Genomic DNA, 17,157 nt, shown 5'->3' with positions numbered 1-17,157 from the left:
TATTTATAGACTTTCAACAGCTTTCATATGCAAAGAGCCTGAGTCCTAGATAAATAGTATGGGGTTAAATAAATGTTTATTCTAAACACACAAACAATTTGTTAAGTCATCAATATACATACGAACTTTTTAAAAACAGGTTGTAAAGTTGTTGTTTTTTTTTTCTGTCTTGCTCGAAAGCTGAAGAGCACATTTATAATAAGATTAAACATGTGTATGTAAATGTTGTACAAACACAAGTACTTTAGTGCAAAAAAAAAACAGGTCGTAAGTTGGAGATTTTAGGGGGGTTTTCATATGACTTTTTCCTTTTGTACAATGTAAAGATTTTTTTCTGCTTGTGAAAAATGAAATTGTTGATTTTTTATATTAAGGATTAAAATGTTATGTAAGTGTGTTTGTTTTATTCTATGTATATATGTATTTGCAAGTTTCCATGTTTCTTTATTTAAATAATGAATTTACTAAACTTTTATTTCACAATTCTTTTTTTAATATTTTTTAGGTTTTTGTTTAAGTAGCTTAACTTGTAAATTGATTGGTTTTTTGTTTGGGAAATAAAACAATTAGATTTCTATTTAGGAATAAAATTTTTTCTTCAAAATAAGATTGTATTACCTTAAATACAATTTATTTAAAATTGTTAATAAAATAAATATCTTTTAAGGAAATTAAATGTTGATGAAATTGAAAAACAGAAATAAGAAATGATCAACTGTAGTCCAGACTATATACTAACCTATAGTTTAGACTTTAGACTAATCTATAATCCAGACTATAGACTGATTTATAGTACCAACTATAGACTAATCTATAGTCCAAACTATGGACTAATCTATTGTCCAGAATATAAACTAATCTATAGTCCAGACGATAAACTAATCTATAGTCCAGACGATAAACTAATCTATAGTCCAGACTATAGACTAATATATAGTCCAGACTATAGACTAATCTATAGTCCAGACTATAGACTAATCTATAGTCCAGACTATAGACTAATCTATAGTCCAGACTATAGACTAATCTATAGTCCAGACTATAGACTAATCTATAGTCCAGACTATAGACTAATCTATAGTCCAGACTATAGACTAATCTATAGTCCAGACTATAGACTAATCTATAGTCCAGACTATAGACTAATCTATAGTCCAGACTATAGATTAATCCATAGTAAACACTATAGACTAATCTATAGTCCAGACTATAGATTTATCTATAGTCCAGACTATAGATTTATCTATAGTCCAGACTATAGATTTATCTATAGTCCAGACTATAGACTAATCTATAGTCCAAACTATAGACTAATCTATAGTCCAAACTATCGACTAATATATAGTCCAGACTATAGACTAAGCTATAGTCCAGACTATAGACTAAGCTACAGTCCAAACTATAGACTGATCTATAGTCCAGACTATAGACTAATCTATAGTCGAAACTATAGACTATAGACTAATCTATAGTCCAGACTATAGACTAATCTATAGTCCAGACTATAGACTAATCTATAGTCCATACTATAGTCTAACCTATAGTCCATACTATAGGCTTACCTACAGTCCAGACTATAGACTAATCTATAGTCCACACTATAGACTAACCCATACTCCAGACTATAGACTAACCCATAGTCCAGACTATATTCTGAATATAGGTAAGTCTTGATGTATAGTCCAGAATATAGTCTGATTTATAGACCAAATTAAATTTAAGTCTATAATAAAGACTATAGAATAGATAATGCAACTGAAATTATTATTTTATGACGATACCTACTTCCTTTAAATTAATTTCTATAACAATTGAAATTTTAACAATAATAGCAAATTGTCAATTTTCAATCAAACATCTGCACATTAAATCATTGATTTAACAGGAAATCGTACATGGAAACCTAATTAATTATAAACACACACATGTAGTGACAAATAGCAAACTCTCATACCCATACTCATCAAACCCAGCAAACAAATTGAAATGAAATCTAAATGAAAATAATTCGATAGCAAAGATCTTTAGAAATCCTTCTCTATACGCTCATAAAGATTTGATGAATTTTTTCCTGGGTTACAACAAGCACTTATATACATGTAAATAAACACATACATACATATAACAAACTAACTGTTTAAATATTTAATAGCGGAGGGGTTAGAGAACAAGAGCGGGAAATAGCAAACAGACCATAAATTAAAAAGAAAACATCATTAGCATTATCGACAAAAATGTGTCAGTTTGTAACAAAAACAAAGTGTATAAGTGCGTGTGTACTCTTACCAGAGAGTGTGTGTTCTATAGTTTGTATAAACTTGTATAAATATTTGTATTTATGTAGTTTTTTTTTTTGGAAAATGAATGACAACAAATTATAAAAGTTTTTGTAAATGCCATTATCATTATAATAATCATTGTCATTATTAACAACACACCAGCATGTAGAGAAATTTATGTACATAAAATTGAACATGTACATATGTGTTAGAGTGTAGGTATGTATACTTACATATATATATTTTTACATAAGTGCACAAGTGTATGTGCTGCTATTAAAACATCAACTTTGCTCAAATACAAATACTTAACAAAAGTTAAAAAAGAGGAAAAAAAATTGTTTGATAAATTACCCTCAACAACGCAGCAGAAGAGCAAATGAAATAAGATGCGTTATTACTTATTAAAAAATATATAGAGAAATACTTATACAGCAACAATTAATTAGTAAAATAATTTTTAATTAAAGAGGAAATCATGTTTATTAAATAGAGCAAATTGTATTTGCAAATAATATTTCAGGTGAACTTTAGTATAGACAATAAAAGACTATATTCTGGACTGTAGATCAGTCTATAATTTGGCCTATAGATAAGTCTATAGTCTGGTCTATAGATCAGTCTATAGTCTGGACTATAGATCAGTCTATAGTCTGGACTATTGATCAGTCTATAGTCTGGACTATATATCAGTCTATAGTGTGGACTACAGATCAGTCCATAGTCTGGACTACAGATCAGTCTATAGTCTGGACTATTGATCAGTCTATAGTCTGGACTATAGAACAGTCTATAGTGTGGACTATAGATCAGTCTAAAGTCTGGACTATAGATCAGTCTATAGTCTAGACTATATATCAGTCTATAGTCTGAACTATAGATCAGTCTATAGTCTGGACTATAGATCAGTTTATAGTCTAGACTATAAATCAGCCTATAGTCTACACTATACATTGATCAGTCTATAATCTGGACTATAGGTTCGTCTATAGTCTGGACTATAGATCAGTCTATAGTATGGAATATAGATCAGTCTATAGTCTGGACTACAGATCAGTCTATAGTCTGGACTATAGGTCAGTCTATAGTCTAGAACATAGATCAGTCTATAGTCTGGAATATAGGTCAGTTTATAATCTAGACTATTGATCAGTCTATAAGATGGACTATAGATCAGTCTATATAGTCTGGACTATAGATCAGTCTATATAGTCTGGACTATAGATCAGTCTATAGTCTGGACTATAGATCAGTCTTTAGTCTAGACTATAGGTCAGTCTATAGTCTAGAACATAGATCAGTCTACAGTCTGGAATATAGTTCAGTTTATAGTCTGTACTATAGATCAGTCTATAGTCAGGACTATACATAAGTCTACAATCTGGACTGTAGATCAGTCTATATAGTCTGGACTATAGATCAGTCTATAGTCTGGAGTATAGATCAGTCTATAGTCTGGACTGTAGATCTGTCAATAGTCTGGACTATAGATCAATCGACAGTCTGAAATATACATCAGTCTATAATCTGGACTTAAGATCAGAGTATAGTCTGGACTATAGATCAATCTATATATAGTCTGGACTTTAGATCAGTCTATAGTCTGGACTATAGATCAGTCTATAGTCTGGACTATAGATCAGTCTATAGTCTGGACTATAGATCAGTCTATAGTCTGGACTATAGATCAGTCTATAGTCTGGACTATAGATCAGTCTATAGTCTGGACTATAGATCAGTCTATAGTCTGGACTATAGATCAGTCTATAGTCTAGACTATAGATCCGTATATAGTCTGGACTATGGATCAGTCTATACTCTGAAGTCTGGACTATAAATCAGTCTATACTCTGTAGTCTGGACTATAGATTATTCTATAGTGTGAACTGTAGATCAGTCTATAGTCTATAGTGTGGACTATAGATTAGTCTGTCTGGACAATATACTTATCTTCCGCTCAGTTAATAGACTATATCTATAGTCCACAATATAAACCAGAATATATATCAGTCCATAGTCTGCAGTCTAATATATAGTCAATTCTACTGTAAATTTAACATTTAAGAGAAAAAGTTGTTTTAATTTTAATTACTTCCCCTTAGGGTTTTTATTTAAATAGTTTATTACTTTTAAATCTAAGTTTATGCCCCTTTTTTAGAGATTTATTTGCTTGACAAGTATAATTTTGTGAAAGGATTTAACAAATTAATGGCTTGTTAATGTAACTAAAACCACAATAAATTTTAAATTAAATTCTATTCCCTCTAATAAAACCCTTTTCAACTAGAAAAACAAACCAACTCCAGATTAAATTCTTATTTTTATGGCCTTGAAAGAAAACTCTCCTCTTAAATAAAAATTGAAATCTGTTTTTTTTTTTTTTTGCAGAAAAAATAAGCTTCCGCAAAACTTAATTGTTACTTTATATATAAAATTCATAGAAATTTTTTTATAAATAAAGTATTTTACTACCCAAAATAGAAATAAAAAATTAAGAAAAAAAGGATTTTTAATTAGTTGTAGCAATAAAAAAAGCTTTGTGGAAACAAATCAACAACACACAATCTTTGAGGGCACACTGAGCTGAAGCACAGCAAGGAAGTGGAAACAACATACAAAAAAGCACAAAATGTGGTAATAAAAACACAAAAAAAAAACAAAAAACCATGAGTTGTAGTACATGGTGGCAGTCGGCCAGAGTAGTAGTGGTGGTGGTAATCACAAAGGATTTCTCATTTTAATTGGCTAGAAACCCTTAGTGTCAGAAGCAAATAAAATACAGACACAAAAACAAACAGTCAGAAGGACAGACATAAATGCAGTAACTATAAGGCAAAAAAAAATACAAGTTGTATTAAGCCTTACCATAAGACAAAAAGTCCTATTAAGCCTGTAACCACAAATTATTTTCATTAGATTTCAAATCATATTAAATAAATAAAGAAATGAAGAAAATTGCAAAAAAAAAGACGACAACAAAACAAAATTACAACTAACTTAGTTTTAAGGGCACAAAAAAATACAACTCAGAATGTCTATGGAAAAAATGAAATAAAATTAAATTGTGGCAAATAAAACCAGCAATAATAGTAATGTAACATTTGTTAAAGGATACAAATCAAAAGATGTAGAGTTATAAAAGGGGTTTTTGGAAAACCACAAATAGCCTTTTGAAACACTAAAAGAAAAATTTAATTTTAATTTTTTTGCATAAAAGAAAGAGAGAATTTATTTAAAAAATTTCATTTCCTTATTTAGACTAATTTTGGCAGTTATTTTAATCACTGTTTAATTGCTTTATTTTGAGGAAAATTATAGTCGCGTGGTATCTACAGATTGAGCTACAGTCTGTGCTATAGGCTGTACTATAGTCTAGTCTATATTGTTGACTATTGTCTAATCTATAGTCCGGACTATAGCCCATTCTATAATTTGCACTAAAGTCTGGAGTATCGTATAATCTATAGTCCAGACTATAGTCTAGTCTGGACTACAGTCTAGTCTATAGTCTGGACTACAGTCTAGTCTATAGTCTAGTCTATAGTCTAGTCTATAGTCTAGTCTATAGTCTAGTCTATAGTCTAGTCTATAGTCTAGTCTATAGTCTAGTCTATAGTCTAGTCTATAGTCTAGTCTATAGTCTAGTCTATAGTCTAGTCTATCGTCTAGTCTATAGTCTAGTCTATAGTCTAGTCTATAGTCTAGTCTATAGTCTAGTCTATAGTCTAGTCTAGAGTCTAGTCTATAGTCTAGTCTATAGTCTAGTCTATAGTCTAGTCTATAGTCTAGTCTATAGTCTAGTCTAATAGTCTAGTCTATAGTCAGTTATAGTCTAGTCTATAGTCTAGTCTATAGTCTAGTCTATAGTCTAGTCCTATAGTCTAGTCCTATAGTCTAGTTCTATAGTCTAGTCTAGTCTAGTCTATAGTCCTAGTTATCGTCTAGTCTATAGTCCTAGTCTATCGCCTAGTCTATAGTCTAGTCTATAGTCTAGTCTATAGTCTAGTCTATAGTCTAGTCTATAGTCCCTAGTCTATAGTCTAGTCTATAGTCTAGTCTATAGTCCTAGTCTATAGTCTAGTCTATAGTCTAGTCTATAGTCTAGTCTATAGTCTAGTCTATAGTCTAGTCCTATAGTCTAGTCTATGTCTAGTCTATAGTCTAGTCTATAGTCTAGTCCTATAGTCTAGTCATAGTCTAGGCTATATCCAGTCTATAGTCCTAAGTTATAGTCTAGTCTATAGTCGTATCTATAGTCTAGTCTATAGTCTAGTCTATAGTTAGTCTATAGTCCTAGTCTATAGTCTAGCTATCCTAGTCTATAGTCTAGTCTATAGTCTAGTCTATAGTCTAGTCTATAGTCTAGTCTATAGTCTAGTCTATAGTCTAGTCTATAGTCTAGTCTATAGTCTAGTCTATAGTCTAGTCTATAGTCTAGTCTATAGTCTAGTCTATAGTCTAGTCTATAGTCTAGTCTATAGTCTAGTCTATAGTCTAGTCTATAGTCTAGTCTATAGTCTAGTCTATAGTCTAGTCTATAGTCTAGTCTATAGTCTAGTCTATAGTCTAGTCTATAGTCTAGTCTATAGTCTAGTCTATAGTCTAGTCTATAGTCTAGTCTATAGTCTAGTCTATAGTCTAGTCTATAGTCTAGTCTATAGTCTAGTCTATAGTCTAGTCTATAGTCTAGTCTATAGTCTAGTCTATAGTCTAGTCTATAGTCTAGTCTATAGTCTAGTCTATAGTCTAGTCTATAGTCTAGTCTATAGTCTAGTCTATAGTCTAGTCTATAGTCTAGTCTATAGTCTAGTCTATAGTCTAGTCTATAGTCTAGTCTATAGTCTAGTCTAGTCTAGTCTATAGTCTAGTCTATAGTCTAGTCTATAGTCTAGTCTATAGTCTAGTCTATAGTCTAGTCTATAGTCTAGTCATAGTCTAGTCTATAGTCTAGTCTATAGTCTAGTCTATAGTCTAGTCTATAGTCTAGTCTATTAGTCTAGTCTATAGTCTAGTCTATAGTTAGTCTTAGTCTAGTCTATAGTCTAGTCTATAGTCTAGTCTATAGTCTAGTCTATAGTCTAGTCTATAGTCTAGTCTATAGTCTAGTCTATAGTCTAGTCTATAGTCTAGTCTATAGTCTAGTCTATAGTCTAGGTCTATAGTCTAGTCTATAGTCTAGTCTATAGGTCTAGTCTATAGTCTAGTCTATAGTCTAGTCTATAGTCTAGTCTATAGTCTAGTCTATAGTCTAGTCTATAGTCTAGTCTATAGTCTAGTCTATAGTCTAGTCTATAGTCTAGTCTATAGTCTAGTCTATAGTCTAGTCTATAGTCTAGTCTATAGTCTAGTCTATAGTCTAGTCTATAGTCTAGTCTATAGTCTAGTCTATAGTCTAGTCTATAGTCTAGTCTATAGTCTAGTCTATAGTCTAGTCTATAGTCTAGTCTATAGTCTAGTCTATAGTCTAGTCTATAGTCTAGTCTATAGTCTAGTCTATAGTCTAGTCTATAGTCTAGTCTATAGTCTAGTCTATAGTCTAGTCTATAGTCTAGTCTATAGTCTAGTCTATAGTCTAGTCTATAGTCTAGTCTATAGTCTAGTCTATAGTCTAGTCTATAGTCTAGTCTATAGTCTAGTCTATAGTCTAGTCTATAGTCTAGTCTATAGTCTAGTTTATAGTCTAGTCTATAGTCTAGTCTATAGTCTAGTCTATAGTATAGTCTAGTCTATAGTCTAGTCTATAGTCTAGTCTATAGTATAGTCTAGTCTATAGTCTAGTCTATAGTCTAGTCTATAGTCTATATGTACTCTATAGTTTAATTTAGTCTACATCTAATCTATGGTCTAATCTAGTCTATATCTACTCTATATTGTAATCCAGTCTGTAGTCTATTATAGTCTAGTCTATGTTTATAGCAAAGTCTACGCTATAGTTTGAACTAAAGTCGATTCTATAGTTTGACTGTAGTCTATAATCAAGTCCATAATCTGGACTAAGGTATTCTCTCATGTTTATATTTTTAAAAACTAAAATAACTTTAATATGTGTTAGTTAGTATCTTTTTTTTTTGACATGTACGGTGACATTCATTAACCCCGTTGTATTACTTTTTTTTGCTAAACATACGGTTGGCACTTTAGCTGATTAGTCTAAAAGCTTATGTTGTCAAATTTGTTTTTGTGTCCATAGTTTTCTCTTTTTCCTATTTAGTCATTTATTAGCAAACTATCTAAGGCAACAAAAAGAGAGTAAAAGGAAATGTAGAAAAAGAACAAAATGTGACTTTGGGTTATGAAACATGGAGTAAATTTTAGCAAATAAACAAGAAATCTTTAAATATATAAAATTTTTAAACTTCCCTGGAATTCGTAAATATGTTGTGGGATATACCAAAAATTTGAATTAATAATAATTTTTGACTAAAATATGAATAATATTTAGTGAAAATTTAAAAATTTAAATTGTTTAATTTCCCCGGAATTCCTAAATACAATTATTTGTTGAATTTTCTAAGGCAACAAAAAGAGAGTAAAAGGAAATGTAGAAAAAGAACAAAATGTGACTTTGGGTTATGAAACATGGAGTAAATTTTAGCAAATAAACAAGAAATCTTTAAATATATAAAATTTTTAAACTTCCCTGGAATTCGTAAATATGTTGTGGGATATACCAAAAATTTGAATTAATAATAATTTTTGACTAAAATATGAATAATATTTAGTGAAAATTTAAAAATTTAAATTGTTTAATTTCCCCGGAATTCCTAAATACAATTATTTGTTGAATTTTCTTAACTTTAAAAATTTATTTTATTTAATAGATTATTCTTGTTGTAATTAATTATGCAGGCCCTTAGGAGCCCTTTCGTTTGCTAAACATGTGTTTAGTAAAGGCATTTTTTTGAGGGGAAAATTAAAACCCTTTTCAACCACAAACTGGTCTTTTAGCATTTAACAAATGTTACACGTTTAAGCATTTGCCAAAAACTGAAAATAATTTGTTTGTTTTTGTTGCTGTTTATTATGAAATATATACTTTATTTTAAGTATATTTATTTGTTTTTTTGAAAATGTCATGTATTACACAACAAAACCATTTGTCCTTAAAACAAATGAGAAACAGAAAGGGAACACAACTTTCATATTGTTAAAGAACAAAAGCTAGTAAAATAATACAGCAAAGAAAAAAAAGTTAATGAATACTTTGTAATTATGCTCTGGGGTAAAAAAAAAGAAAACATTTGGACATGAGGAAAAAAAAATCTACAACTACAAACCTTATAAATACAAAAAGTCATGTTTGAGAAGAAAAAACACGGGAAAATAACGAAAGCAAAAACTCATTTGACTTTATGGTGTTTCTTAAAAGGAAACAAGCAAAAAAAACCTCCAGAAATGAACATAGCAAATGCTATAAAAGAAAATAAACCAAAAGGTTTTCTTAGTTGTAGGTCAGTTTTCTTTTAAAACTATGGCAACCAGCTATACAAGTAGACTTATAAACTAAAGTTAAAGAAAAAGATTGTACATTGTGTGCAATCATCATCATTATTATCATGTTTTCAAGTGATATCATCAAAAAAATGTAAAGAAAAACTACAACTATACATTTTCTAGTAAATAACTATACTTGCACTTACTTTGTGGAAAAAAATATGAAAAAAAACAATATTTTTTTTTAATAACAACAAAGCAAGAAGAACTGCTTAGAAGTTGTAATATAAAAGAAAACTAGAAATTCTCCAATAGATTTATATAAAAATACCAACAAAATATGGAAAAATACCAGAAACCTCTTAAACATTTATGTTTAGTAAAGATTTTTCAATTATAATTAAGAAAAAATTATTTTAAATTTGAATTTCTGGCAATTTCTTAAAGTGGGAGTTTTTTAAAAGTTTTTGGGAATTAAAATTTTTATTAAATTTAAGCTTATTAGCACAAAACAAGTACAGAAAAGTCATAAAAAGCTAAAAATCTTAATAGGGGATTTTTGAAAAATTTTTGGGAATTCAAAAATTTCCACAAAGTTTATAAATTTATGCTCAGAAATAAAATTTTTATGTAAAATTTCACAATTTGTATATTTATTAAAAACAAAAAATATTTAGGATTTATTAAAAAAAACTTTAAATTTTAACTTCCCCGTAATTGCTAATAAGAAAACTTTATATTTAGTTGGAAAAGTTTGATAAAAAAACATATTAGTAGAACAATTTTAAAATGTAAAAGTAAAAAATATCAAAATTTATTAGTATTTGGACTTCCCGAGAAAATTTTTTAATAAGGGAATTTTTGAAAAGTTTTTGGGAATTAAAATTTTGGCGCAATTTAGACATAAAAAACATTTTGTGTTAAAAAGTGTAAAAAGAAAATGCAAAATACTAAATTAAAGAAGTATTTTAACTTACCCAGAATTTTTTTTTAATTGGGATTTTTAAAAAGTTTCTAGGAATTTAAATTTTTCCTAAATGTTAAGATAGTAATTGTAGGCTTAAAATTGCAAAGGAAAACCTTCAAATCTGTAAAAAAGATTTTTGAAAAGTTTTGCAAGGGTAACCTTCTGTAAAGGAGTTTTTTAAAAATGTTTGGGAATTTACAAAATGCTTAAAAATTTATTATAAATTTGACTTTATAAATGTTAAATGTAACTACTTCTTAATAAAACACCAATTTTTGCTTAAAAATGTTTAAATTTTATAAAAATTTCCTTAAAAAGAAAACTTCCCCACAATTCCTAAAGTTTCATTTATTATTTTTTGTGAAAAATAAACATGTTAAAAACATTGGATTTTAATAATTACAAAATGTATGCTCTAAATGTTATAATTTACAAATATTTCAACATCCCCGCAAAATTTTTAAAAATGGGATTTTTAAAAAGTTTTTGGGAATTTAAATTTTTAGCTAAATTTAGGTTTATATCATCATTATTGTAATATTTAAATATAATTTAACAATTTTTATCGCAAAATTTGTATAAAAAAGCAAAATTATTTAGAATTTACTAAAAATTTTACTTCCCCGTAATTTTTAAATTGAAGAGTAAAACATTAAGCTAAAAAGAAACTTTGAAAAACATATTTTTAATAAAAATTAAGTTAATTATTAGCGAAAATACCAGAATTAATAAACATTTCAACTTCCCCAGAATATGTTTTAAAAATTGGGATTTTTGAAAAAATTTTGGGAATTAAATTTTTTGCTAAATTTTGATTCTATCATCATTTTAAGTCAAAAATTTGTATAAAAACCAAAAAATCAAAAAAGGGAATTTTTGAAATTTTTTTGGGAATTTAAAAATTTTTAGAATTTTCAAAATTTTTATCCCTATGAAAGCAGATTTCAGATTTTGTCTTTATGTTGTCTCAAATTACAATATTTTTGTAAGAAATTTAATTTAAGAATAAAATTTTTGGAAATTTCTTTAAAAAGGAAACAATTTAATTTAAGAATTTTAAATTATAAACTTTTCTTTAAACACGCCACTCATTTCAATAGAAATTCCATAAGATTTATAATAATTTAATAAAAACACGCTAAGTCCTGTTCTTTTTCTAAACCATTATTTTCATTCCCTAAAATTCCCCTCTAAACGTATAATTAATTTTAATTTATCTTATTCTTTTCTTTACTAAATATAAAGATAAATCATAAATTTATATTTGGCTATTGTTTTTTTAAATAATTTATTAAGCAATTATTTTGAAAATTTATATTTCTTTAAGAAACTTTGAAACCCCTATAATGTCTTTTTATTTAACTAAGAGTATGATTAATATTAATTTATCTTCAGTTACATATTAATCATACGCTACCATTGTTAACACTTGAAATAGGGGGGGGGGGACTTTTTGTTAAAGTAAAAATCCATAAATTTTGGTTTTGGTCGTTCACTTTCATAACACATCCTTTGTTTAACTGTTTTTTTCTTTTTCGTTTTATTGCAGGTTCTTTTATATTTTTAACAATTGAAAGTGAAGATTCGGCTTACTTGCAACAACAACGAACATTGGCCTCAACAAAACGCAACATACAACCGCACAAACAGCACACGGGGACAACAGGAAGTGGGGTGGCTGGCAGTGGTAGTAGTAGTAGCAGTAGTATAAGTGGGAGTGCTAATGGAGCAGCTTTAGCCGGCACAACAAATAACAATATTTATCAAACACAACAACAACAGCAGCAACAACATACTCCTCCCTTACATTACGATAATGCCACAATAAATGCACCAGCTACATCATCCTCCTCCACCTCCGCTTCCTCCCCCCAAATGATGGAGGGCATGATATCATTGCAAAACAATGATTTTAGTTATGGTGATGATTTTACGCCACAGTATGCCTTGTCACCGGATACTTATGATGTACGTCAAAGGACTATTGAAAATATATGGGATATAACCGTATCCTTAAATATTTTATACAAAGAAAATTGGACAAAGTAGGTTTTTTGCCTCCACTTTAAAAACTCTATAATCATAACTTTTTCTCCTTTCATTTTTTTAGATTGGCTGCTTTAGAAATTGCAAAATTTCAAGACCAATTAATTAAGAGACTGAATGAGGATGCTCTACTACAATTGCCACACGAGGCGGATGTTAATGGCCAGACACCAGCAACGGAAGCTGTTTTACTATTCCATCAACATGGTCTAACACCGCATCATGCGCATCATCATCATCATGAATGGAATTTTGCCCGGGCCTTTCTCTATTCCCTAACTGTGTTAACCACAATTGGTAAGTGCTCGTGGCATTAGATTGACTTGTAACATACATTATTAATAATAACACAAGGAAGAAAAACTGACTAGACAGGAGATCGAACGACAGGCAGGATGTTAGAGACTTAAAGCAAAAATTCAATTATAGATTTTTTTTAATGAATTTGTAAAATTGATGGATGAAAACAGAGATATGGAAAGATGTAAATTTTTTTGAGGAATAAGAGAAGCAAATTAAAGTCTATTGATGAACAATTTTTTCTGAAAGCAATATTAGTTTTGCTTAAAATTATGGCAAAAAAATATGCAACAAATTATTATAGAGATTTTAAATATTAATTCTTCGAGTGTGTACTTTAAATAATATAAAAATATATTTTTTTAAACCAGTTTAAGCACAATTTGCAGCCAATAGTGTTATGAATTAGTATAACTTATTATAATAGTGTTATAGTATGTTTTGTAACTCATTATGATAGAGTTATGTTGTTTGTTAACCTATTATAATAATGTTATAATGTATTTTAATTAATTATAATAGTGTTATAATATAGTATTACGCATTATAATGGTGTTATAATGTATTATAAATCATTATATTATTGTTTTAATTTAGCATAACTCATTATAATCATGTTATAATATATTGAACCTCATTATAATGGTGGTAAAATCATTATAACCTATTACAATAGTGCTATAATATATTATAACTTATTATAATGGAGTTATAATGTACTATAACTCATTATAATACTACTATAATATAGAAAAACTCATTATAATAGTGATATAATGTATTATAACTGATTATAATGACATTATAATGTACTATAACTCGTTATAATAGGGTTATAATATATTATTGCTTAATTTAAATATATTATAATGTATTACAACTCATTATAATGGTGTTATAATATATAATTACTTATTATAACGGTGTTATAATATTTTATTACTCATTATAACGGTGTCATAATATGGTACAGCGCATTATAATGGAGTTATAACGTACTATCACATATTATAATAGTATTATAATTCTTTATAACTCATTATAATCATGTTAAAATATAGTAATACTAATTATAATAATATTATAATACATTATAATTCATTATAACACCATTATAATGAATACTGCTATATTATAATATCATTTCCATAAACAAATGTTTAACCATTCACAAATCATCAAATAATTTAGATTCACAAAACAAAAAGAAAATTTCTTCGTAGTTTCTCAACACAATTTCTTTAAAATTCTTAAAAAGGTTCAATAAAATTTCTTCAATTTTTTTCTAATTCTTGGCCAAATTTCCCCAAAATTTATTGTTTTAAATGCAAAAAAGCCTAATATTAAAACTTCACAATTTTTTGCCATTCAACACTTAAGCTATTTGTATTAAAAGCTATACAATAAAAGCACTCGCACAAAAAAGTGAGTGAAGATAAATATGCCGAGTTAAATATGTAATGACGTAAAGAGTTACGTCATTACATATTTGCAAATATGTCTCACGTAGTTGAAAAATATGGGTTAAATACAAATTTGACATATTTCCAAATATGTTTTTGTATTTTCCCCGCATTTCTAGCAAAATTAATATTTTTAAAATTAAAAACCTTAAATGACAGGAAATTGATCCCCTACCCTTATCTTTAAATGCACATATTTAAAAAACGCCATGTTTTGACTTTTAACACCTTTTCATAGTAGTTGAAGAATTATTCGAAAACCTTAAGTCTTTCCTCTATGAAATGCTGCAAACGGACGGGGCATAGCTCAAATAAAAGGGAATCGAATCCCCTACCGAAATCTTAAAATATATTTTCAAAAAGTTGAAATTTCGATTTTTGTAGATTTTTTCAAAATAAAAATTTTACAAAATTTTAACTTTCTCCACACAAAAAGGGTTAATGGGGCGGGTAATACCTCAAATTAAAGGAAATCGATCCCTCTACCGTAACATTTAAGTACATTTTCAAACAATAATTTTTTCGATTTTTGTCGATTTTTTCAAAATTAAAATTTTACAAAATTTTAACTTTCGTCCCCACCAAAAGGGTTAATGGGGCGACTCATACCTCAAATTAAAGGGAATCGATCCCTCTACCGTAACATTTAAGTACATTTTTAAAATGTGGAAAATTCGATTTTTGACGATTTTTTCAAAATAAAAATTTTACAATATTTTAACTTTCGTCCCCACCAAAAGGGTTAATGAAGCGAGTCATACCTCAAATTAAAGGGAATCGATCCCTCTACCGTAACATTTAAGTATATTTTCAAAAAATAATTTTTTCGATTTTTGTCGATTTTTTCAAAATAAAAATTTTACAATATTTTAACTTTCGTCCCCACCAAAAGGGTTAATGGAGCGAGTCATACCTCAAATTAAAGGGAATCGATCCCTCTACCGTAACATTTAAGTACATTTTCAAAAAGTGGAAAAATCGATTTTAACTTTCGTCCCCACAAAAAGGGTTAATAGGGCGGGTCATACCTCAAATTAAAGGGAATCGATCCCTCTACCGTAACATTTAAGTACATTTTCAAAAAGTGGAAAAATCGATTTTTGACGATTTTTTCAAAATTAAAATTTTACAAAATTTTAACTTTCGTCCCCACAAAAAGGGTTAATGGGGCTAGTCATACCTCAAATTAAAGGGAATCGATCCCTCTACCGTAACATTTAAGTATATTTTCAAAAAATAATTTTTCCGATTTTTGTCGATTTTTTCAAAATAAAAATTTTACAATATTTTAACTTTCGTCCTCACCAAAAGGGTTAATGGAGCGAGTCATACCTCAAATTAAAGGGAATCAAACCCTGCACCGTAACATTTATGTACATTTTCCAAAAGTGGAAAATTCGATTTTTGTAGATTTTTTTAAAATAAAAATTTTACAAAATTTTTACTTTCGTCCCCACCAAAAGGGTTAATGAGGCGAGTCATACCTCAAATTAAAGGGAATCGATCCCTCTACCGTAACATTTAAGTACATTTTCAAAAAGTGGAAAAATCGATTTTTGACGATTTTTTCAAAATTAAAATTTTACAAAATTTTAACTTTCGTCCCCACGAATCGATTCCTCTACGATTCCTCCTCTAGATTTTTGACGATTTTTTCAAAATAAAAATTTTACAATATTTTAACTTTCGTCCCCACCAAAAGGGTTAATGGAGCGAGTCATACCTCAAATTAAAGGGAATCGATCCCTCTACAGTAACATTTAAGTACATTTTCAAAAAGTGGAAAAATCGATTTTTGACGATTTTTTCAAAATTAAAATTTTACAAAGTTTTAACTTTCGTCCCCACAAAAAGGGTTAATAGGGCGGGTCATACCTCAAATTAAAGGGAATCGATCCCTCTACCGTAACATTTAAGTATATTTTCAAAAAATAATTTTTCCGATTTTTGTCGATTTTTTCAAAATAAAAATTTTACAATATTTTAACTTTCGTCCTCACCAAAAGGGTTAATGGAGCGAGTCATACCTCAAATTAAAGGGAATCAAACCCTGCACCGTAACATTTATGTACATTTTCCAAAAGTGGAAAATTCGATTTTTGTAGATTTTTTTAAAATAAAAATTTTACAAAATTTTAACTTTCGTCCCCACCAAAAGGGTTAATGAGGCGAGTCATACCTCAAATTAAAGGGAATCGATCCCTCTACCGTAACATTTAAGTACATTTTCAAAAAGTGGAAAAATCGATTTTTGACGATTTTTTCAAAATTAAAATTTTACAAAATTTTAACTTTCGTCCCCACCAAAAGGGTTAATGAGGCGAGCCATACCTCAAATTAAAGGGAATCGATTCCTCTACGATTCCTCCTCTAGATTTTTGACGATTTTTTCAAAATAAAAATTTTACAATATTTTAACTTTCGTCCCCACCAAAAGGGTTAATGGAGCGAGTCATACCTCAAATTAAAGGGAATCGATCCCTCTACAGTAACATTTAAGTACATTTTCAAAAAGTGGAAAAATCGATTTTTGACGATTTTTTCAAAATTAAAATTTTACAAAGTTTTAACTTTCGTCCCCACAAAAAGGGTTAATAGGGCGGGTCATACCTCAAATTAAAGGGAATCGATCCCTCTACCGTAACATTTAAGTATATTTTCAAAAAAT

The 17,157-nt window shown here is 28.6% G+C and overlaps 1 protein-coding gene across 2 annotated transcripts in view; it reads left to right on the top strand.

Moving 5' to 3' along the window:
- Window positions 1-17,157, top strand: part of LOC119609296 — a 65,456-nt gene that overhangs the window by 35,677 nt on the left and 12,622 nt on the right. For both annotated transcript variants that reach the window (XM_037964021.1, XM_037964022.1), the window contains exons 3-4: window positions 12,230-12,725; window positions 12,791-13,023. In XM_037964021.1, coding sequence (XP_037819949.1) covers window positions 12,230-12,725; window positions 12,791-13,023 — 729 coding nt within the window. The remainder of the gene's footprint in view (window positions 1-12,229; window positions 12,726-12,790; window positions 13,024-17,157) is intronic.

This window comes from Lucilia sericata, unplaced genomic scaffold (assembly GCF_015586225.1).
Source record: "Lucilia sericata isolate MDLA Ls3-8-SP2 unplaced genomic scaffold, ASM1558622v1 Contig000959F_arrow, whole genome shotgun sequence".
Lineage (NCBI taxonomy): Eukaryota > Metazoa > Arthropoda > Insecta > Diptera > Calliphoridae > Lucilia > Lucilia sericata.
The sequence above is the reverse complement of the archived record's forward strand: the minus strand, read 5'-3'. Positions and strand labels throughout refer to the sequence as shown.